General features: G+C 39.6%; 1 protein-coding gene across 6 annotated transcripts in view; it reads left to right on the top strand.

Annotated features, from left to right (window-relative positions):
- LOC126461919 (intersectin-1) overlaps nt 1-24,766 on the top strand; it is a 310,794-nt gene that overhangs the window by 125,708 nt on the left and 160,320 nt on the right. For 4 of the 6 annotated variants that reach the window (XM_050096036.1, XM_050096033.1, XM_050096038.1 and 1 more), the window contains exons 15-21: nt 5,088-5,182; nt 5,262-5,440; nt 6,597-6,708; nt 10,741-10,948; nt 11,590-11,759; nt 14,026-14,142; nt 23,014-23,073. In XM_050096036.1, the coding sequence (XP_049951993.1) occupies nt 5,088-5,182; nt 5,262-5,440; nt 6,597-6,708; nt 10,741-10,948; nt 11,590-11,759; nt 14,026-14,142; nt 23,014-23,073 (941 nt within the window). The remainder of the gene's footprint in view (nt 1-5,087; nt 5,183-5,261; nt 5,441-6,596; nt 6,709-10,740; nt 10,949-11,589; nt 11,760-14,025; nt 14,143-23,013; nt 23,074-24,766) is intronic. The other 2 variants (XM_050096034.1, XM_050096037.1) reach the window with 2 other exon arrangements.

Raw genomic sequence — 24,766 nt, 5'->3', positions numbered from 1 at the left:
TTTTTAAAGAAGGTTCTACCGGATGATCTCAGAACAGAGAAGGGTAGCTCTGGGCTGGTGTGCCAGCTGCAATGTCAACAAGGTGTACTGCCGACATAACAGACATCAGGAACAGAGGCGAGCATTGCCACACAACCTCCAAGTAAGGATTGCAGAAGTTCAAATGTAGCAGTGCTACATAACAAGGCACTGTGATGTAACACTACGTAACTTCACCACTGTAAAGTCAAATGTAGTCAAAAAGACCCAAGCTCAGCAACCCAGAATAATTATTGAATCACCACAGCGAGGCAAGGTGTGGTGAAGGGTCTGATAAATGAGGGCAAATGTGCTGATATACCAAGAACCACAGGTGTGGGCTCAGTCCTTTTAAATAACAAGACTTTCGGAGCTCAAAGACACATTATCGTTCTGCCATTCTGTTCATGTTGCAAGAACCAGAGAGAGTAGCAGTCTGTTTTGTTTCAGTGAAACCACAACAAGCAAATATATGAGCTGCCTCCTACCTGCTTGCTCACTTAAACAGAAAATTGCAACCAGCCTGAGGCATACCACAGTCATGGTCTGTCATTGCCTGAGGCATACCACAGTCATGGTCTGTCATTGCTGTCCAGTGGGTCATTGCAGATGAGAAGACTGGCATGTGACCACCCCTTCTCCACTATGGGTCATCATGGGTGGTCCGCAAGATGCGATCTCCAAACTGACCGTGTATTGCACGTTAGTGCATCTCCTTCCCAACTCCTGAGTCACCTGGCCAACTCATGAGCACCTGCTGTAGTCTTGGTCGATCCATGGTAGATGACAGTGGCCATGTCTTCACAGCAATCAGCAACTTGGACCACAGTCTGCCGTCTCCACCTAGGGGTGTGATTGGCTTTCTTGAAGAGTGCTGAGCTGGGAGCTGCACTGTATCACAGAACATTTGGCGGGCAATGCTTTCTCGTACTTGTGATGCCATCAGCACAGCAAGTGACTGTAGTACTGATCCATGGAGCAACGTCATGCCTTGCTGATAGCACATCAGCACTTCTTCATGGCACATGCACGTACATCCAACCACTAACTGCTGCTCTGAAGATATTTCTAAGTCTGTTAACTCAACAGGAGAAACAAATGTTATTGCAGATACCACTGTGTTACTGATGCCTCCAGATGTAAATTGGACCACTCACCCACAGTCCGTTCTTTGCCTCCTGTTCACAATGCAACCCCAGCTCCCCAGGTCACAACAGTGTCTTGAAGAGGGAGCAAATGCGATTTGGCAATGCGCACACCGTGTAGATTGGCTTCTGTAGTATACGGTAATTGAGGGATAGAGAGTGACAGACTCTAAAGTTTGAATGTCATTGTGAAAACAAGGATTATGTCCAGAGACAGGAATTTTCATGCGTAGAAAGAAGCTCTGCTCTTCTCAACCAACACCTCGGACAAGTTGCCCATAGCCTAGCCTCTCTTATTAAAAATATAAATGACTGCCTCTATTAACTCTCGCCAACCATACCCCATTACCACCTGAATCCCTACTTATCACTGTTGGTGCTGCCTCCTTATACACTAGCATCCACCGTGTCAATGGCCTTGCTGCTATCGCTCCCCTAACGTTCTTCAGAGTCCAGACCAACTACCTCATGGCTTATACATCTAACCAGTTACCATGTCCTGTCACATTAATGTGATCACCTGTCAAAAACTTGAATAACCACCTTCGTCAATGAGGTTCTGGAAGGTATTGACAGGAATGTGGAGCCATGATGACTCTAGTGCTGTTGCCAGCTGCACTAGGTTTCTCCGTTTAGGGTCCACGGTGTTTACAACCCAAACGAGGTGGTCCCACAGATTCTCAATTGGGTTTATATCTGGGGAGTTTAGTGGCCAGGAGAACATGGCAAACTTATCCTGGTGCTCTTCAAACCACACAGGTGAACTGTGAACTGCGTGACTAATTGCACTGTCCTGCCAGTATATGCCATTATGCCGAGGAAAAGTGGGGGTGGACATGGTCCCCAAGGACAGATTCATACTTCTGTTGATCTATTGTGCCTTCCAGAATCATGAGATCACTCGGGGGAATGCCATGAAAACATTGTCCCAGACAATAACGCTCCCTTCTCCTCCCTGTTGCTAGGTGGTTGCTTTCAGAAGTTTCACACTGTACGTGCCAACAGCCATGTGTCAGGTGGAGCATAAACAATGATTGACACTCAGTGATCCAATCACAGGATCAAAATGCAAAATCCAGCCTTCATTGTCGATGAACAGCTGTCAGCATAGGTACATGATCCTGGTGCCTGCTGTGAAGCCTAATATGCAGCAACATTCGTGGAATGGTTGTTGAGTAGACACTGTTGGTAACCCCTTAGTTTATCTGGACTGTCAGTTGCCCAGCAGTTGCGTGTCTATTCACCTGTAGGTATCTCTGCAACCTTCGTTCACCCCTGTCATGTATGGCCCGTTGTGGACCACATTTGCCTCAGTCCCAATTTTGGATAGCGCTACTTTGCTGTGTGCGTGTATGCTTCGGCCATGGTGGCGTGGGAACAGTTTACAAAGTAAGCTGTTTCGGAAATGTTTCCACCCTAGCTCTAAAGCCAGTGGTCATGCCCTTTTGGGATGTCAGTTAAATTGCTCATTTTCCGCATTATGTCAAAGACTGCACTCTTTTTGCATCCCCTGAAGCACTTTATATACCTTCCACTGTAGTACTGCCCCGTGCTGTCTGTGAATGGTTACTGCTCAGTGACACTGAACATAGACTGACATCAAATTAATGTGACTGGACCATGATAGGCCTAACATTCAAGTACTACTTCTTTGCTAGGAAGATATACGAATGAATATGTTGCTCACTCATGGGCACCGGTTTGACATCCTCCAATGCCAATCAGTTAATGGTCCATGTAGAAGAAATCTTTCATGTATCCCAAAACCACAAACCCCTTGTCTGGTTCAAGTTCATTAACATCACCATCATGATCTGGATCCAGGGCTAAGACATCCTGTCTTCGTTCCTACAGTCTCATCTCTCCTATCCAGTTCAGCTGGTCCTACTTGGCACAGCATGGTACCTTTGTGGATGTTAACCTCTACCTCACTAATGGTTCTATCCATACTTATATTCATATCAAGCCCACCAACCATCAACAGCACTTGCATTTTGACAGCTGTCATCCCTTCCAAACCAAAAAAAAATTCCTATATAGTGTGATCACCCTTGGATGTTGCATGTGCAATGACAAGGAATGCCTTGGCCACTATGCGGAAGCTATCAGTAAGCCTCATACACAGGTGTTATCTCCCAAACTTACTTCACAAATGTTTTCCCCATTCCATATCCCCCACACATTCCAAATAGTCCCCCTCGCCCCACCTCATCCCAATGCCAATATGGAGTGGAACACCTGAATCACATCCTTCACCAGGTCTTTGACTATCATCGTGTCAGGAAATGACATGTACTCTACCCACAATCCTTCCCATTCCTCCTAAACTGGTATTCTGCTACCCACATGACCTGCACAATATCATGGTCCATCACTATGCCACTTGCACTCTTTACCCCTTGCCATATGGGTTGTATCCCTGTGGAAGACCTTGTCCAAGACCTGTTAGATTCACCCACCCAGCACATCTTATTCCAGTCCCATCACAGGCTTATCATGTTGTATTAGAAGCAGTGCCGCCTGTGAATGCAGCGGTGTCATACAGCAGTTATCCTTGCAACACATCTTCTGTTTCTGTAATCTTACAAACATAACTCTCCACTAACCATCTGCACCCACACTCTATTCCTGAGACAACCATTTTATCTGTTCTGTCACCCCTTCCAAATCCATTCCCCCAGTGATGATTGCAGATGCCTTAACTCACAGGTTCCAAAGTGAAATTTACCCTGTTCTTGCTCACCTGATGTTGTACCAATGTGTTGGGTCACTGCCAAATCTACCAGCAACATTTGCACTATAAGGATACCGATAACCTCTGGTTCTTTAAAGAATCTAACTGCCACATGTAAAACAGCTTCAGACATCTGATTACTTTACAAATTAGTTACAGTGTTAAATGTTTGACTTTAAACATGTCAGCAGGAAAAAATTTAGCAAAGGTTTGAAATTATGCTTGAAGTTTGTTGGAAGTCACTAAGTGCTCTACTTATAAAACACTGAATGAATATAATGAGGGTAATTTGTGCTCCATTTTAAGCAAAAGCTAGTTTTCTGTCTATCTCAATGATATAATTTTCCAGGTACATTCAGTGATACATGTAGATACCATCTGCAAAGTGTCTTATGAATAGATTTAGTAGTAAAGGAGTAATAAAACACAATTTCGTGTCTTAGTGCTGAAGTTTTAATGCATAAACATCAAATATTTTTTAAATGATAACCTGTTTTCCTTTCGATGCGTTTTGCTACCAGTCATGATTTTCTTTTATTCATAGTTTATGCGACACATTTTGGGAAATGGTTCCCATTTTCAGTTGCATTTTCTCTGTGTTCTATGCCATTTTTACATACTGTTTTTGATATGCCCGAGGTTTTGCTTTGTTTTGTTAACTTTACTGTTGTACACTTTCTTAAAACCATTTATAATGGACAAAATTGCAGGTTTTTCTTCAAATTGCATTATGGGGGATGTCAGTGAGAAAAAGGATTGAAACTATGTGTAAAGTTTGTTTGAATTTGCTTAGTGCTCTCATTCACAAATACTGGATGACTGAAGTCCATACATTTGTGTGCTATCGGTTATGCTGGCCCAAGACAAACCAACAGTTTCTGGCTGTAAAGCTTGTCTTTTTGTGTTAAACCTTTATCATAAGAGTATATTTCTTAATGAGTAGACTGTGACACCATTTTAAATTTTTTAATTCACTCAGTAATTACACGAAATATTGAAGATAAAATTTTTGTTGCCCATGGAAGCCAGTTGATCACTTTCAATATACAAGTCTAGTGACCTCTTTGCGACTGTTTGAGGGAAACTGAATGGTAGGAAGATTGCCTCAAGTCACCAACTTGTCTTTGTATTTGCTGCTTCCCTTAAAAATAGAAGCTTAACTGAATATTACCATTGTTCTTTTTTTCCAGCAGTAAATGGAAACTTGCTCAAATACCGTGCCCTTTACGAGTTCGTTGCTCGCAACAGTGATGAACTGTCATTCCAGCCAGGAGATATAATTATGGTAACTATATGTTTAAGTGATGGTTTGTGCAGTGTCATATTCCTTACCATAAACAAATAAAAATGTAATTACTTAATAGGTTGCTGCCAACCAAAATGCTGAACCTGGATGGTTAGCAGGAGAACTAAGGGGCCAAACTGGCTGGTTTCCTGAGTCCTACGTGGAATTTATAGACAGTCCTGTAACAGTCCTGGAGGATTCATCTGCTTTTCCTCCTGATGTTATCATAGCAGAGTCTCAAGCTAAACGACAACTTGAGTAAGATTATTTTTCTGTTCTGTGACGTACTATCAGTGAAATGTGAAATATTTTAAAACAATTATTTATTTGAGGGCTATAAAGCCCAGACAGAGGTCTGTATGCAGAAATGTTTGTGTTTCAATGGTTCATATGCTTACTTTGCAGGGATTTATTCAGATCTGTTATTCTGCTCTGTGGAATGTAGTAGTGTTGCTGTCCATTGCACATGCAACTTATTTTCTCATATTTTGAGTTACATGAAGCTGAGTATGTTTACCAAGGGTCAAACATGATACATCAATGATTTTTAAGGGGTTAATGAACCTATAGACAGACAAATGGGTGCCTCTGAGATTATTACTGAAATAAGTCAAATAGCTGAACCCATCTGGGCAGAATGGTAATTTGCTTATTTCATGATCTCATCTGTTGCAGAGAATACTATCTTGGATTTATATTGGACATGTAGTGTCCTATTTCCAAATTCTTTCCATACAGGACAAATGTGAAGATTAACTTGTTCCCCTAGTACCGCCAGTGGAGACAATATGAAACAATGATGGTCAGACTGCGAGATCTTTTTACTTAAAAGTTCACTTTGTTTTCAGCATAATTTGCTTTTACGTTAATGCTCTTCATCCAGCACTTTTTCCAGTGTGTAGATAACCTGCACAAAGAATTAAGTTATCCCCACTTTTTTCTAATATATCATATCACACCCAGCTACTTCAGTCATAGAAACAAATTAGTACACACAATAATTCAAAATCTTTTTCAAAGTGGTCCACTCATTTTTGACAAATAGTTATGGCATTTGAATTTGATTAAACTTTGTCAAATGTGGAACACACACACACACACACACACACACACACACACACACACACACAGATAGACATAGAGAGAGAGAGAGAGAGAGAGAGAGAGAGAGAGAGGATTTTTCAACATATTTCACAGTATGCATTTATCATCACCGTTCTTTACTCAGAATGTTGAAACTAAATTCTAAGGCTAAAGAACTAGTTGATCTTATTTGTGCCACATTAATGGATCTAATTTATCTAGAATCATATTTTTGGTCAGATTCATAATCTCATGCTTTTGCACACTTAATTCAGTTGCTTCTTAGTGATTATGTAATTATTTGTAATATACTGTTAATCTCTTTTTTAAGGGGAATTGCAGAAGTTCCAGAAAACGTCAGTGATAATGGTTCTGTTGTGGAAGTTTCTGGTGATGTTGGTCCACAGGTGCTTGATGAAATGGCTAGTCCTGTACTTGGACAGGTAATGTAATTTTTACCTAATAAATTTTTGCGTGTAGTGCATTAAGAGCTGTTAGTTAACCTCATAATTGGATTATTTAAGCACTGAGTTTCCTAGTGATATCTTAATGTTGCCAGAATCCACTCAGTATTATTGTAAGATTTCAACAACAGTTGCATTTTTTTAAGATTTTTATTTGTATAAATTGTTAAAATTCTTCTGGTTTAAGGCCTAGAATCATATTTTGGTCACGTTAACAGAATTTGATAGTTCATTATATGTGAATATTTTCAGATGATGCATTTTTAAATTCAGTCTAAAACACAGGTCTCCCATTCATCTCAATAGTTTATTAGGTCATTGCAAGGAAAACCATATTACCCTGTTTGGAGTAATAAATAATGCACTTTGATATGTAAACACATCTTTCCCAGGGTTCATAACTGCCTTACTTTCATTCACACAAATATTATTTTCCTCATAGAACATCCTTTAACAGTGAAAACATAATTACTCAGACTACGAATTTTTCAATGCGAGAAGTGTGATGTTCACAGATAACACATAGTCAGATGCAAATGATTGTGGGTTTATGGATTGCACAATTAAGTTTAGAAGAATATCTTAAAGATTACCTTTTAGGGTTACTAGATTTAAACAAACTTTCTTTTTTCCTTTCTGATAGACTGTTTCATGCCTCACTGTGATTTAATAAATGAAAATTGTATTAGATTTGAAGTCTCCTTGATGTTGTTGTTATACTCTTGACTAATGAAATTATGAAATAGGAGAAAAATTCTCTTTCTCCACAACCCCACCACTGTGTGGCAGCTTATTCTGCAAATATGGAAATCTGAGGGGATTAGGTATGACTATTAAATGATAAAGAGAAAGCTTTCTTTACCTTTTTGTATCTTTTTTTATTATTCTTCTGAACACACAGCTATATTTGCTACTTTTATGTGCTAAATACATTAGAAGTCACAGTAATAATTAGATATGCCTCCACAAAATGACAGCTGAGCCTGTTACCAAAAGTGTCTATCTGCTATGAATAAGTAACCAGAACAATCTCTGATAATGTCCGTGCCGTCGCAGTGACAAAGACAATTGCTCAATCAGAGAATAAAGAAACAGGTACATTGCTGTCTTATTAAGAATGACAGAGGATAGCATATTAAAATATATCACAATAAAAAATACTTTTCCACATTGGAGTCTTCAAAATAAGCGTCAAATGTTATAACAGATACTTCACGCAAAATGAAGCATGAGATTTTGGCAGGACTACAAAGAAAGTCAGTAGGTTAGGTAATGCTGTCTCCAACCCAAAGGTTGGTATGAACACCAGGTACTTTACAAGGCTTGGTCCACTGTGTGGTGGCATGTCCTTGCTTTCCAAGTGAACTTTAAACTGAGTTACCCAGCCGTACATGGGGGAATCAATAGTAAAACGCTTTCTGTGTGGTAACAGTTAAGATAGTTTTCTGTAATGTCAAACATATATTTATGACCTCCACTTAAGTGTTGCTGCTGTAACAAGAAATCACTGCGTCTGGAATCGGTGTAAAAATTCATTTAGTATTGAAATTACTGTTTGTTACTGTCGTTTCATAGACTTTAGTTGACAGGCATGTTCTCCTTGTTTATGGCATTTTGTTTGCTTTAGTATCGATTTTGAGTTCTAAATATGCTATAAAGAGGAGAAGCATATGACAAAAACGATTTGTGAAATCCTTTGTGAGTAGTCATGTAATGAAACCAATGTATTTGACAGCAATTCACATTACATGTCATCTATGTCTAGATTTGTTTGGAAGTGCAGATATTATTTTCATGTATTATGCTGTTATGAATGCCTCTACTGCAGGCACATCAGGAAATGAATTGGTGCACATGCTTAATCTTCTATGTATACACCTGTTAAAAGTAGAGAAAGATGTAACTGTGATGACTGCTGACAAATGAAGATGAAATTCCTGACATAATTGCATTCACAGGCTCTTGTGAATTGAAACAAGATTGGAAGACTTGATGAATCAAGTAAACCTTTAGATATATGTTCAAACTATGGAAGAAGTGAAACAAATCTTTGCTATTTTGCTGCCAATAAGAGAGATACTCGGCACAGGAGTATAATTCTGCTGAAATTTTTGCCGTTTTGCCAAAAGATCATCTCATAAACATGTTACCCATGTTTCAACTGAAAGCCAGCACAAAGGCAAAAAAGAAAGGTAAACAAAGGTTTTATGCACATTTATAAAGATAAGCTGCTCCTGAATTCATAGAGAGAGAAATTTGAAATTTTATTATCCAGAAGAAGCCATAACATTTGGTGAAGGGACTTGTATCTTTTAAGGGGAGAGTAGGCTTCATGGTTTGTATGGCCAATATGGAATGAAGCCATAGTCCACTCCGAATCCAGAACTGACAATGTATGGAATTTTGAAGCGTATCACAGAAAAGATGAGGCAGTAGATAGCAGTATAGTGTTGACATATTTGACCAGCAAACTGATAACTATACACTGACTAGTGAATCATTATGACCACTTCCCACCACAATATTGAGAGGTGTGTGGCGACATTGTAAGCATGAGACACAGTAAGGGAATATATAAGCAGAGCAGTGATGAATGAGAAAACATTCTCGCTATGATACGCACACGAGTATATACCTGTCCTTTTTTCCCCCTAAGGTAAGTCTTTCCGCTCCCAGGATTGGAATGATTCCTTACCCTCTCCCTTAAAACCCACATCCTTTCGTCTTTCCCTCTTTCCTGATGAAGCAACCTTGGGTTGTGAAAGCTTGAAATTTGTGTGTGTGTTTGTGTGTTTTTTATTGTGTCTATCTACCAGCCCTTTCTCGTTTGGAAAGTCAATACTAATAATGAGGTATATTAAAGTAATAGAAGCCATATTTTCTCAAAGTACTGTGCAGATCATTTATTACTGCACGCAGTATGAAGTTAACGAATGTTCAGCATAATTCCTTTATTTTACTCATTGTTTTATTAAACTTGTTTTGGCAATGTAATTTTTACAGTTCAGGTAATCTAACAGATGATATAATTAGTAAATATTGTAATTATTTGTAAAGAAAGTTCTTTCTTTGTTTTTCAATTTTTCTGATAATCACCAGACAACATTGCCTGATGTTAGAATTGGCAGGATGGTTTGTAGACATTCCTACGTACATAAACTTTCTCTTTTAGCTTTGAAATAGTTATACAGTTGGTCTGTTTGCTGAAGCATGTATGTGAATACTTAGTTTACTGATATCTGTATGATAATACTCTCACAAAAACAGTCCCTTTCCATCTTATGATTTCTTTTATATCCAGTAGCAAAAATAAATAAATAAATAAATAAAATTTTGATGCATTCAGGACGACGACAGTTCAATCTCATGTCCGGCCATCCTGATTTAGGTTTTCCGTGATTTCTCTAAATTGCTCCAGGCAAATGCTGAGATGGTTCCTTTGAAAGGGCACGGCTGACTTCCTTCCCTAATCTGATGAGACCAGATGACCTTGCTGTTTTGTCTCCTTCCACAAACAACGCAACCCCAAAAAATTTTGTAGTATCTCATGAGATAATTACCCCCTCTCCCCCTCCCCCCCTCCCCACTACCCTCCTCATAAAGCTTTGTCCTGCACAGTTATTTTGCGCAAGGAGACTTAAATCCAAAATATTACTTCATATTGTCTCATGAAATGGTGAATAAAGTTAGTTTCAAATCCAAGCATGCGCACTGCTGCGTGATATAAAAAAATTTATCTTTATTCAAAATTGTTTGAGACCACACATTCAGTGTATATGTAGTTCTGATTCATTACATAACATTTAGACAGTTACGATATGTAAAACAAGATCTCTCAGAAAGTGAATAAGTTGCTGCTAAAAGCAGTGTAGTTGGCTACTGTTTTTAAAACACAACTCGTACACTCATATTGCTGTGTTCAGTCTCTTGATCTGTGCTTCATGTGAGTATTGAATGATGAACTGTCTTTCTGCAAATTTTAGCTGCCTGACTTTTTTTTATGACTTGCAGGGTGATAATGTTGAAGATGTGGAGGCACAAGCCCTTTATTCTTGGAGAGCCAGGAAGTCTAGTCAGTTGTCATTTAATAAGGGAGATGTTATCAGAGTCAAAGAACAACAAGAGCAGTGGTGTTACGGTGAACTAGCTGGTGTACATGGTTGGTTTCCAAAATCTTATGTGAAGTTAGCTCCTTCACAGTTGCAGGAAGGAGAAAAGGGTAGGTTTATATCTAATTGCAGGAACTCTTTTCATAGATTATGAAAACACAAAAATTTACTCTGAATAAATAGTGGGTCCTCATGGTAGGTGCTGAATGGGTCTGTTTGGTCTACAGCAGTACACAAAATATTGCTCACAATTGCAATGTGTACTAAACAAGCTAATCAGTAGAAAGTAAGTCTGTATTATTTTGAAGCATATTTTATTTTGTAAAAATCGTTTAAAGGGCATTGCAGATGCTAGATTTTTGGTCATTTTATGTCACATGAAAGTAACTTCCACCCCTACTATCCCTCTCATATTCATTATATATTTGCCATGTATAATGGTACTACATTTACTTCAAAATATGTCAGAAGAAATTATTTTTGCACTATTATTCCACTGCCAATCACCAGAACATTCAGAATGGGCCACACACATACCTTTCAGTTTGTGAGTGATACCTTGAAGGGTACATAACTTACGACCTGTTCAGTTTCATCAGAATATGTAGAACTTTTAAATTTTGTAAAAGTTGTCACTGCTGCTTGTATTTTATCATAAAAATTGCAATTGCTATAGAAGTTGAGTGATTTATTGCTGCAGGTGTTGCTAATATGATGGTTACTAATAAATATTTGGTTGTTACTTTTACAGAATATTATGTGGCCATGTATCCTTATCAGTCTGTTGAACCAGGTGATCTTAGTTTCTTACAAGGTGAAATGATACTTGTTACCAAGAAAGAGGGAGACTGGTGGACTGGAATCATAGGAGATAGACATGGAATATTTCCTTCAAATTATGTACAGCGAGCACCATCTGGAGTGAGTATTGATTTATCTTCTGACATAAGGAAAAAGACAGAATTTGGTATGTGTAAATGTGCATATAAACTCTCTCTCTCTCTCTCTCTCTCTCTCCCCCCCCCCCCCCCTCCCTCTCCCTCACCCACATAAAATAACCTAAGGTTGGAGAAGAGATGGTGTAGAACAGGAGACAGAGACAACTAAGAGAAAATATGAGGATGAAGGTTCACAGACTCTCAAACCTGTTGATCAGTCTAAAGTTAGGTGATCAGAGGGGAGTTATGTGACGTAAGCTGCTGATTTTTACATGGGGGGTAATTAGGAGAAAGAGTGAGAACAGAGTGAAGCACAAGCTGTAGCAGAGATTGAGGACAGAGGGATTGCAAGACCAAAGGACATGTTGAAGAAGTAGATCGCATGAACATAATCCAGAAAAGGAATTATGGGGAGAGGATTCACATGGCACTAATTAATTCTGTCAGTTGTTGATGACGTTTTGTGCTGAGCAGCAAGCTTTGCCACTAGGTACGCAATCTTACCTCTTGCCACAGTTTTAGAGCGGCCGTTCATCCTAACGGGCTGCTGCTTGATGTTCCTGCCCACATAAAATGCAGCACAGAAGATGCAGTCGTTACTTCTGACAAATTGGGACAAGCTTAAGACAGGTCTATATTAATATGTACTATGGGTCGCAAAGGACAGATCTTGCACATTTTCCTTTTATGGATATGACTTGTAAGACAAAGTACTGGAAGGAGAAGTGGCATAAAACATACTAGAATGATTTGGAGGAAGGGTGAATGTCAGAATTCCTCTTTCAGAGAGGTACAATGGATTTTATGGGGGGGGGGGGGGGGGGGCGCGGTAATTCCTGATGCAGGGTATGATAAAAAGTATCCAAAATTCTCACAGAGGGTGTATTTCTGCTGTTTCTATCCTAGATAATATTAGATAGTAGTAATGATGTGGTTCATTTTTATAACTGTTTAGTGGGACCAGGTATTTGGGAGGCAATCTGGAGGCCTTTGGTATACTGGGAATATGAGTGTTCATCACTGAAAATGCATTGTGCATAGGTGGCAAATTGTACTGAACTGATTTTTTTGCATGAAGGGCTGCAAAGTCATACTTTGGCCCATGGAAGGGTTGATGATCATGTCACAGTGTGTGCCATTGGGTGCGACATGATTTGTTTCAATTACTGCTTCACAGCATGCAGAATCTGAATCATCCTCATAACATCAGCTTCTCTGAATGTAGGTGGGAACTGACCCATTAACACAACTTACAAATCTTTATTTGCACTGCTCTGTCCCTAGTCTCTCTTTCCCCTTTATCCTCTCTCCTGCCCACAACCTCTCTTCCCTGTCTCCCGCACCACAGCCTGTCTAGGCCTTTACCTCTGCCAAATTTGCCTCACCTGCTCTGTTCGATGTTATTAAGTCCTCACTCCAGGTGAGCCATAATATTGGGACAGTGTGCAACCCCCCCCCCCCCCCCCCCCTCTCTCTCTCTCTCTCTCTCTCTCTCTCTCTCTCTCTCTCTCTCTCTCTGTGTGTGTGTGTGTGTGTGTGTGTGTGTGTGTGTGTGTGTGTGTGTGTGTGTGTGTGTGTGTGTGTGTGTGTGTGTCATGGTAAATGTTTATTTTAGTCAGACCATGCAGTAACCCCCAGTTAAGGTCTATCCATCATGCATTATTAACAGATCATTGATGTAAATTAATACTAACAAAGAGATAGAGGGGCTGGCCAGTACTTACCTCAGCTCAGTACAGCCGATAGATACACAAAAAACAGAACCAAAAATTTACGTTCCTAGCTTTTGGAACAAATGTTCCTTCATCAGGGAGGAGAGAGGGGAAAGAAAGGGAAGAAGGGAAAGTAGATTCAGTTACTCACAACCCAGGTTATGAAGCAACCTTGGTTGTGAGTAACTGAATCTACTTTCCCTTCTTCCCTTTCTTTCCCCTCTCTCCTCCCTGATGAAGGAACATTTGTTCCGAAAGCTAGGAACGTAAATTTTTGGTTCTGTTTTTTGTGTATCTATTGGCTGTACTGAGCTGAGGTAAGTACTGGCCAGCCCCTCTATCTCTTTGTTAGTATTTGTTTCACATCTTTATATGAGATTTCCATTAATCATTGATGTAAATTCCATTTTTTAGTGTGTAGTAAGTGTACCATGGTATAGTGATTTTAAATACTAAATAACATTTACATCAATAATATGAAGGAGTGTGTTGTGTGCATGTTAGTAGCAGACTACATCCTGAGTTTCGCTTTTGTAGTCTGCTGTAGTATCAGATGAGCCTGCTGAGCCTGTAAAGGAAAACCACATAACAGATGTAACAGTCTCAGAAGTAGCAGCTGCCCCAGTCTCACCCACTCCACAACAGGAAGAACAGGTGAGGACAGTGACATCCAACTTCATTATATGTCTTGCAAGGTTACTTGTAATAGTATAGATAATGGGAAAACTTTATTTACACTATAACATTTTCTTTAGAATGAGAAAGTTAATTTCTAGTAAGAGTTTTCTATAACTGAAAGAAATATCAAGACTGTAGGAAAAGATAGATTCTTACTTACTGTAAAGATAACATGCTAAGTTGCAGACAGCCACAATTAAGACACTTACATGTAAGCTTTTGGCCACAGGCTTCTTCAGAAAAAGAGAAACACAAACCATTCAGTCACACAAGCAATCCCACCTCATGCACATGTGACTGCTGTCTCCAGCAGCTCAGGCCAGAATGCAGCTATCACTGTAAAGAAATTATTTTAAATTACCCGTTTTCATACTTCTGTAATGTTGTACAATGTACAGAGAGACTATGAAAAAGATGTTCAGAGTTTCTCTTATTGTCTGCCCATCACTAAACAATATTTGTTCTATCAAATTTGTTAGTTTTGAGATACATAATTATTACTTAATATTTTAAACCTTTATGTGCTTTCTTTCTTCATTTTTAAATACGGCTTTTGAAGTGTGTCAGTTTCAGTAATTCCTCAAAAAACAGACCCAGTAAACTTGGGTTTTAGAGTTGTTGGTTTATTCCTCACATTGATATTCTTCATGAGAAAGAATTGTGACAAATTATTGTAAAAATGGGTTTTACTTGTTACTAACAGCATGAATTAGGACAATTGCTACTCACCATATAGAGGAGGCATTGAGCAGCAGATAGGTGCCTCAGGAAGTAGACCATTAGAAAATAGCAGCTTTTGAACACTCTTGTGACTTGATACCGTAACTCAGTACCACCCAGGGCTGGTGCCCCAGGCAAATTAGTAAGAAAATCAGGAAATGGGGTGAAAAAATGTATAAAGTTTTGAAACTTCGTGAAAATACTCATATGGGATATAGTAATAAGAAACACAAAAGTTCCCTTCATATGGGGGGAAGGGGCAGCACATCCCCCTTTTATCCCCTCCAAAAGTAAATTTGTATCTTGTTTTAAATTCATACGCAAAAAGGCTCATTTTTTGAACAGAGCTCTTGTTAGTAAATATATTCCTCGCAAAATTGTACATGAAACAGATCTTATGCGGCTTTTCATTTATACAAATGGTATTTGAGGTATAAGAATTGGTATAGAATTCTGTTAACGTAATAGTTTGTAGTTTTCGTTGCTTTGTACTAATTAAATGAAAAGCGTAATTAAGTGTATGGAAGTATTTCGTGACCTATATATTCTACTTGATGATGTTTCCTTTGTGATCAGTATTGTTGAAATCAGGAGTACGTGGCAACAATGAAAACCTCAAGTTTCCGTTCCCATTCACTCAGTGCTCCAATACCACTATTGTCGCTGCTGTTTCTTCCTACCCAGTGTCCAGTTCAGTTGAGTTAGTGTTGTCAGCTGTCAAAGTAGTGCCAGAGAGTTCTATTTTTGTGACATTATTCATCAGTTTGTCGTGTTATGAAGTGCTTCTTCTTAGCCTTTAACTCGCAAGGTGACTTTTCTGTAACATATACCACGAGATGTATTCTCTGGGACCCCATATTTAAACAGAGATTTAAGGTTAAAATCATTTGAAATATTTAATTTATGCTATATAACATTTGCTTTTACAATTATTTTATTTTATTGCACTAAACAAAGCCTGCAGCATTTTACTATTTATCACACAAAAGGATATATATTGTAACTTACTAAATGAAAGTGTTGGTATGTTGATAGAGACAGAAACACACACACACACACACACACACACACACACACACACACACATATATTTCAAGCTGTCGCAACCCATGGTTGCTTCATCAGGAAAGAGGGAAGGAGAGGAAAAGACAAAAGGATGCGGGTTTTGAGGGAGAGCGTAAGGAGTCAGTCCAATCACGGGAGCGGAAAGACTTACCTTCGGGGGAAAAAGGGACAGGTATACACTCGTGCCCCCCCCCCCCCCCCCCCCCACACACGCGCGCGCCACACACACACACACACACACACACACACACACACCAATCCGCACATATACAGACACAAGCAGACATATGTAAAGGCAAAGAGTTTGGGCAGAGATGTCAGTTGAGGCAGAAGTACAGAAGCATAGATGTTGTTGAATGACAGGTGAGGTACGAGCCGCGGCAACTTGAAATTAGCGGAGTTTGAGGCCTGGTGGGTAACGGACGGTGTAACACTGTACCAAGACATCTTGGCACAGTGTTACACCGTCCGAGTTATCTGGATACTTCCCACTGACACTAACCTATCAGAACTCCGGAGATGGGAACTTGCCCTTCAATATATCATCTCTTCCCGTTACCCACCAGGCCTCAACCTCTGCTAATTTCAGATTGCCGCCGCTCATACCTCACCTGTCATTCAACAACATCTTTGCCTCTGTACTTCCGCCTCGACTGACACCTCTGCCCAAACTCTTTGCCTTTACATGTATATGTGCAGGTGGATGTGTGTGTGTGTGTGTGTGTGTGTGTGTGTGTGTGTGTGTGTGTGTGTGCGCGTGCGTGCGAGTGTATACCTGTCCCTTTTTCTCCCGAAGGTAAGTCATTCCCCTCCTGGGATTAGAATGACTCCTTACCCTCTCCCTTAAAACCCACATCCTTTTGTCTTTCCCTCTCCTGCCCTCTTTCCTGATGAAGCAACCGTGGGTTGCAAAAGCTTGAAATTAGTGTGTGTTTGTGTTTGTTTTTGTCCCTATCAACATACCAACGCTTTTGTTTGGTAAGTTGCAGCATCTGTGTTTTTAGATATATTTTTCCCACGTGGAATGTTTCCCTCTATTCACAAATAGACTGTTGTTGTTGTTGTCGTCGTCTTCAGTCCCCAGACTAGTTTGATACAGCTCTCCATGCTACTCTATCCTGTGCAAGCTTCTTCATCTCCCAGTACTTAGTGCAACCTACATCCTTCTGAATCTGCTTAGTGTATTCATCTCTTGGTCTCCCTCTACGATTTTTACCTTCCACGCTGCCCTCCAATGCTAAATTTGTGATCCCTTGATGCCTCAGAACATGTCCTACCAACCGATCCCTTCTTCTTATCAAGTTGTGCCACAAACTCCTCTTCTCCACAATTCTATTCAATACCTCCTCATTAGTTATGTGATCTACCCATATAATCTTCAGCATTGTTCTATAGCACCACATTTCGAAAGCTTCTATTCTCTTCTTGTCCAAACTGGTTATTGTCCATGTTTCGCTTCCATACATGGCTACACTCCATACAAATACTTTCAGAAACGACTTCCTGACACTTAAATCTATACTCGATGTTAACAAATTTCTCTTCTTCAGAAATGCTTTCCTTGCCATTGCCAGTCTACATTTTACATCGTCTCTACCTCGACCATCATCAGTTATTTTGCTCCCCAAATAGCAAAACTCCTTTACTACTTTAAGTGCCTCATTTCCTAATCTAATTCCCTCAGCATCACCCAACTTAATTTGACTACATTCCATTATCCACGTTTTGCCTTTGTTGATGTTCATCTTACCTCCTTCTTTCAAGACACTGTCCATTCCGTTCAACTGCTCTTCCAAGTCCTTTGCTGTCTCTGACAGAATTACAATGTCATCGGCGAACCTCAACATTTTTATTTCTTCTCCATGGACTTTAATATCTACTCGGAATTTTTCTTTAGTTTCCTTTACTGCTTGCTCAATATACAGATTGAATAACATTGGGGAGAGGCTACAACCCTGTCGCACTCCCTTCCCAACCGCTGCTTCCCTTTCATGCCCCCTCGACTCCTATAACTGCCATCTGGTTTTTGTACAAATTGTAAATAGCCTTTCGCTCCCTGTATTTTACCCCTGCCACCTTTAGAATGAGAAAGAGAGTATTCCAGTTAACGTTGTCAAAAGCTTTCTCTAAACCTACAAATGCTAGAAACGTAGGTTTGCCTTTTCTTAACCTTTCTTCTAAGATAAGTCGTAAGGTTAGTATTGCCTCACGTGTTCCAACATTTCTACGGAATCCAAACTGATCTTCCCCGAGGTCCGCTTCTACCAGTCTTTCCATTCGTCTGTAAAGAATTCGTGTTAGTATTTTGCAGCTGTGACTTATTAAGCTGATTGTTCGGTAATTTTCACATCTGTCAACACCTGCTTTCTTTGGGATTGGAATTATTATATTCTTCTTGAAGTCTGAGGGTATTTTGCCTGTCTCATACATCTTGTTCACCAGATGGTAGAGTTTTGTCTCTCCCAAGGCCGTCAGTAGTTCCAATGGAATGTTGTCTACTCCCGGGGCCTTGTTTGGACTCAGGTCTTTCAGTGCTCTGTCAAACTCTTCATGCAGTATCGTATCTCCCATTTCATCTTCATCTACATCCTCTTCCATTTCCATTATATTGTCCTCAAGTACATTGCCCTTGTATAAACCCTCTATATACTCCTTCCACCTTTCTGCTTTCCCTTCTTTGCTTAGAACTGGGTTTCCATCTGAGCTCTTGATATTGATACAAGTGGCTCTCTTTTCTCCAAATGTCTCTTTAATTTTCCTGTAGGCAGTATCCATCTTACCCCTAGTGAGATAAGCCTCTACATCCTTACATTTGTCCTCTAGCCATCCCTGCTTAGCCATTTAGCACTTCCTGTCGATCTCATTTTTGAGACATTTGTATTCCCTTTTGCCTTCTTCATTTACTGCGTTTTTATACTTTCTCCTTTCATCAATTAAATTCAATATTTCTTCGGTTACCCAGGGATTTCTACTAGCCCTCGTCTTTTTACCTACTTGATCCTCTGCTGCCTTCACTACTTCATCCCTCTGAGCTACCAATTCTTCTTCTACTGTATTTCTTTCCCCCATTCCTGTCAATTGTTCCCTATGCTTTCCCTGAAACTGTGCAACCTCTGGTTTAGTCAGTTTATCCAGGTCCCATCTCCTTAATTTCCCACCTTTTTGCAGTTTCTTCAGTTTTAATCTACAGTTCATAACCAATAGATTGTGGTCAGAGTCCACATCTGCCCCTAGAAATGTCTTACAATTTAAAACCTGGTTCCTAAATCTCTGTCCTACAATTATATAATCGATCTGATACCTTCTAGTATCTTCAGGCTTCTTCAATGTATACAACCTTCTTTCATGATTCTTGAACCAAGTGTTAGCTGTGATTAAGTTATGCTCTGTGCAAAATTCTACCAGGTGACTTCCTCTTTCATTTCTTACTCTCAATCCATATTCACCTACTACATTTCCTTCTCTCCCTTTTCCTACTATTGAATTGCAGTCAATCATGACTATTAAATTTCCATCTCCCTTCACTATCTGAATAATTTCTTTTATCTCATCATACATATCATCAATTTCTTCATCATCTGCAGAGCTAGTTGGCATATGAACTTGTACTACTGTAGTAGGCATGGGCTTCGTGTCTATCTTGGCCACAATAATGCGTTCACTTTGCTGTTGATCCGTAGAACGCCAGTTTCGTTTCTCCTGATAACGATGTCCTCTTGAGTAGTCCCCGCCCGGAGATCCGAATGGGGGACTATTTTACCTCCGGAATATTTTACCCAAGAGGACGCCATCATCATTTAACTATACAGTAAAGCTGCATGCCCTCGGGAAAAATCACGGCTGTAGTTTCCCCTTGCTTTCAGCCGTTCGCAGTACCAGCACAGCAAGACCGTTTTGGTTAGTGTTGCAAGGCCAGATCAGTCAATAATCCAGACTGTTGCCCCTGCAACTACTGAAAAGGCTGCTGCCCCTCTTCAGGAACCACACGTTTGTCTGGCCTCTCAACAGATACCCCTCCGTTGTGGTTGCAACTACGGTACGGCCATCTGTATCGCTGAGGCACGCAAGCCTCCCCACCAACGGCAAGGTCCATGGTCCATGGGGGTAGACTGTTAGAGTACTGAATTTTGCATTCTGAAAAATTACACAATCTTTGTAGTAAATAAATTTCCAGATAAATCTAAATTCCAGGCTTTAAATTTGCACATAAAAATTCCATCTGATGGGTACAAAAAGAAAGTCCGTCAAATTGATATTCTTTGCTGGGGACTACATTTTCCTTATCAACACTCAGAACACATTAGATTTTAACAGACATTTTAAGTATTTCTTGAAGGAATAGACAGATCCCCATAATAACTTTCCTGAAATTCTTCCTCTGAATTATGCTCTTGTTCGATAGCCGTATTGTGATGACTGGCTAATGTAAAACAGTCATCTTTTTCATTTATTTCTTGATCTACATCACTGACACCTTCATCCTGAGACCAACTAACAATTTTGTCAACCTCGGGAAAGTTCTATACGGTACCCTATTGAAGAAAACAGGTAGCTCACGTGTTACCTATCAGTAACACGTGTCAGCAATAAACACAGAAGGCAATAATGCAAGCGACAACAAAACATCATAGGCTTGGCAATTTAAGGAGTTTAGGGGGAGTATAGAAGCATTCCACCACAACTGGCCTTGGAGAGCAGGTTCGAAAATTTTCACGCGGTCTTAGAGACCACACTTCATGAGTTAAGGGGTCTCATTTCTTTTGCCTGGACTGAGAAAACAATATGCTGGTCCCTACTATCTATTTTATTTGTGGTAAATCTGTTTCGTAAGGAGAGAGATCAATAGTGACGAAGGGCTTGGAAACTCTGATACGCGTCAGTAAGGAACGGAAGGATGGGGCTCATAATATTCTACAGAATGCTGGACTGATTGAAGTGCATAAGGTATGTCGACATGAATATATTAAGGAACGTAGTATAAGGAAACTAACTAATCAGAATGTTGCACGAGCAGATGATAAAAGTTTGAGATCCTCTTCCTCTCATCCATTCAATTTCAAAAAAGACTGTTTCATGTATGCTGAAAACTGTGACATACAGGCCAAAAAGAAAAAAGAAAAAAACACTCCACGAACGCCATGGAGTGTTTGAAGTTCACTCTTTAACTGTGAGACATATGCTGCTTGCTTGAGAAAGCAGAGAAATGCAATTGTGATTTCGGTAGAAAGGTTTCCAAATGCATCAACAGTGTTTTGTAACTGCAGAAGCCCGTTTTCATCAAGATTGCTGTGCTAAATTAGTGTCAAACCCCTCCTCTGTTCAAAAAAGAGGCATCCCTCAAGATATCAATTTTGATGCCGCTTTTTAAGAATTATGCAGATTTATAGATAGTTCAGAGGAATGTCAATTTTCACTGCTTGATTTGCTGCAGAAGGTTAATGAATGTCTCCCAGAAGGAGACACAATGACTATAAAAACTCTGAAAAATAAACTGACTGAACACTTCAGTGATGGGATCTTGTTTGCCACAATGCCAAAAAATCCCCCCAGTGCATTCTGAGTAGAATTTCACCAGAAATATGATCTGTCATATAGATGACTTTGTTAAATGAACCATTTTTCATTAAGTTTTGGAAAAGGAGAATAAATTACATTAATGGATGGTGGAGGGGAAAGCTCCCCTGATAGGGGAGGGAACTTTCCTGTTTTTCACTTCTTCATCCCGTAAGCGTGTTTTCCCAAAGTTTCAAAACTTTATAAATTTTTTTCCCCCATTTTTCCTAATTTGCGTGGACTATGGAGCACCTGAATCACATTCCCCACTAGGCTCTCAGCTGCCTCTCATTGTGCCCTGGAACTACAAATATCCTCCCGACCACTCCCATACTGATATTCTGCCATCCACCCAACCTACACAATATCATTTCCTGCAGCTGTTCCACCCCTGCTTCAAAACCCCTTGCCCTGTGGCTCATATCCGTGCATAGACCCAGGTGTAAGAGCTGTCCCGTACAACCTCCCAGTACCAGCTACACCAATCCTGTCACAGACTACTTAATTTCAACCACTATACAGCATCCTAATTAGGCATCACAACCACAAGTAAGCTGTCCGTTCTCTTGAACGGCTACTTCCAAATGTGGGCATGAGACAGCTGGACCTCCCAGTTGGTGAGAATGCAGTGCAGCACAGTGTGCTTGACTCAAGTGACTGCCTCAAGGGCCATACTATTAGAATTATTCCCACCAACATAAGCTTTTCTGAACTACACAGATTGGAATTTTCTTGCAACATATCCTTAATACTTGTAACCCCCCCCCCCCCCCCCCCCCCAACTTCAACCTTTGCTAGTCTTTGTCTCCCACCTGCCTCATCCCCTTCCCTGCTCCAGCTCCAGCCAGGGGGGGTGCTTGTGTGAATCTGTGTGTTTTTTACTTCAGAAGAAGGCATTTTGACCAAAAGCTAAAATGTATAACAATTTTTTCATTGTGCCTGTCTGTGATTCTGTCTCCTCTGTACGGTGAGCTGCAGTCTATCCGTGTTGTAATTAAGCCGTAATGAAATGTATGAGCATCACATACATTATTCTTTGAGTTGAGTTGTGAGTTTCATATTTGCACTCTTGTCTTCCACCATTACCATAAACGAAAAATTGCATCCTGCTGCCAATATTAAAATATTTACTTGTACCAGAAAGAAAAACAGTCCCATTTCATATTGACTACTATGCTGTATAGAATGTCAAATTTGTTATGCCTTTTGCTATATAGTCACTTACACTCTCACACCATTCAAAACTTCAAATATCACTTAAAATTATTACTATAGAGATTGTCTAGATTTTTATTTTCAATGTTAGTCTGTTGTACAGAAGTAGATTGTATAGAGAGAATATGCACAACTGTTGTAAGTTGTCACTGTTTACTAAGAAGGTAATTTAATTCAGTATGACCTTTCCACTTGTTTTTATTAATAACAACATGCACTGTGTAGTGCTTTGTGTGTTTGTGTTTGCATAACCCATTGTTGTGTGTGCTAATAAGAAATCTCTTGTACATCAAGCCTGCAAATGAGAAAACCCTTGGGACTCCAGACTTCACTGCTATGTCTGCTGCAGCTCAGGTAAGCATTCACAATCCATATGAATATCAGATACTCTGCGGAAGAAAGTGAAGTCATAACATGTTTGTTGATTGAATTCTAACTAATGTTTTGCAATGCATTACTTTAAACAGCCCTTTAGAAATATGATAATACTGTATTTTTTTAAATTTAAATATATGTCGTAAATGATCAAGTTAACTAAAGGCCTCTTCCCACGTTCAACATAAATTTCTACACTGATTGCAAAGACCAGGATGGGAAAGGGGGTCGAAGGGGGGCGGCAACATATGTTTGGCAACATAAAGTAGCTTAATAGCTTCTTTAAGTGAACACCTAGCAGGATGCAAATTTGTAAATACCTTCAGATATTTTTCCATCAGGAGTGAAATTAACAAATTATTTAAAATGTTTAGCTTGGAAGTCATAAATATAAATTAAGCAACTGAGGCAGTTTGGATATTGGACTTACTTGATTGTAGTGACTTAAAGAGTAAAACTGTCAACTGTAGATGTTGATACGATCAATGTGAATAAACTGAAAGCCTAAACTTATTAGCAGGTGGCCAGCCTTTCATAATTTAAGTATACAATAATTTCATTGTATGTTAATGTTATTTGTGGAAGTTTTACTTATCAATAATTTCTGAGATATCGCTAATTTGTCAAAATAAGTATCGTGATTGTTAATAACTTTTTTATGGGAAAACTGTTAAAGAACACCACTTTCATTTCACGTGGCTTATCAGTTGCAATTTGCTCATGAAAATTAACCACTGGAGAGAGTTTACACTGATGTATTTTGGTTATTGCAGAGATTGGCAAACGAACTAACATGGGCACAGGCACACATGTGGGTGCGCACTACTTGCCAGCGGGCACTGTCAGCCAGAAATTCCCCCTCCACCTATCTTCTGACATTGCTTGCTTGTTATAGAAGCATGCAGCAATACAGCAGATGAATTTACTTCATGTCATTAGTGTTGTCGGTGTCCATCTCTTTGCCGTTTGTGGTATCACACAACTAGTGACAGGTAAATGACAGGAGTAGTGAAGTTCATCAGAATGAAAATAGGCCAAATCCCTAAGCTTCAGCTGACAGTGGGAAGAAGATTACTTTTTGTTGAAACTCAGATGATCCCTCAGTGCTCTGTTGTGTAATGTGTTGCTTTGATTAGGAAATAGGTGAAAGAAGTTGATATCTTCAATGTTTTGGTCCTGTCCTCCTCAGTTGCGCGTAATACTACGGTATGTTGATGATTTTCACTTATGGACCGTCTGACAGCAACTGAAACTAAATGAAACTAACAGTAAAAAAGACGCATAAATACGTTTACATTTTAAATGTGAAACCACATGAACACCAACACTCATTCCATCCACGCTTAGTTAACCTAACAGAGACAGAACTACACGAAAACGAAAAAATGCTCTTGGAAAAAGGTTTGAAACACTGCACCAATAGCAAGGTGAACAATCAATACATAGAAAATCTCATAGTAGAAACCGAACACATCCTTACACGTGAAGAACAACAAAATAATTGTGAAATAAACATAGGACTGACAAGAGAACTAGTAAAAGAAGAAATAAAAGGCATAATAAAACAAACACAGCAGACACACAATAAGAACAACCAAACAGAAGCAGCTACTATGAAAAGTTTAAAACAAAAGTTAACAAACAACAACGTATTAATAACAAGAGCAGACAA

Source organism: Schistocerca serialis, chromosome 1 (assembly GCF_023864345.2).
Source record: "Schistocerca serialis cubense isolate TAMUIC-IGC-003099 chromosome 1, iqSchSeri2.2, whole genome shotgun sequence".
Taxonomy (NCBI): Eukaryota; Metazoa; Arthropoda; class Insecta; order Orthoptera; family Acrididae; genus Schistocerca; species Schistocerca serialis.
Note: the sequence above shows the minus strand (reverse complement) of the source record. Positions and strands in the feature narration are given on the sequence as shown.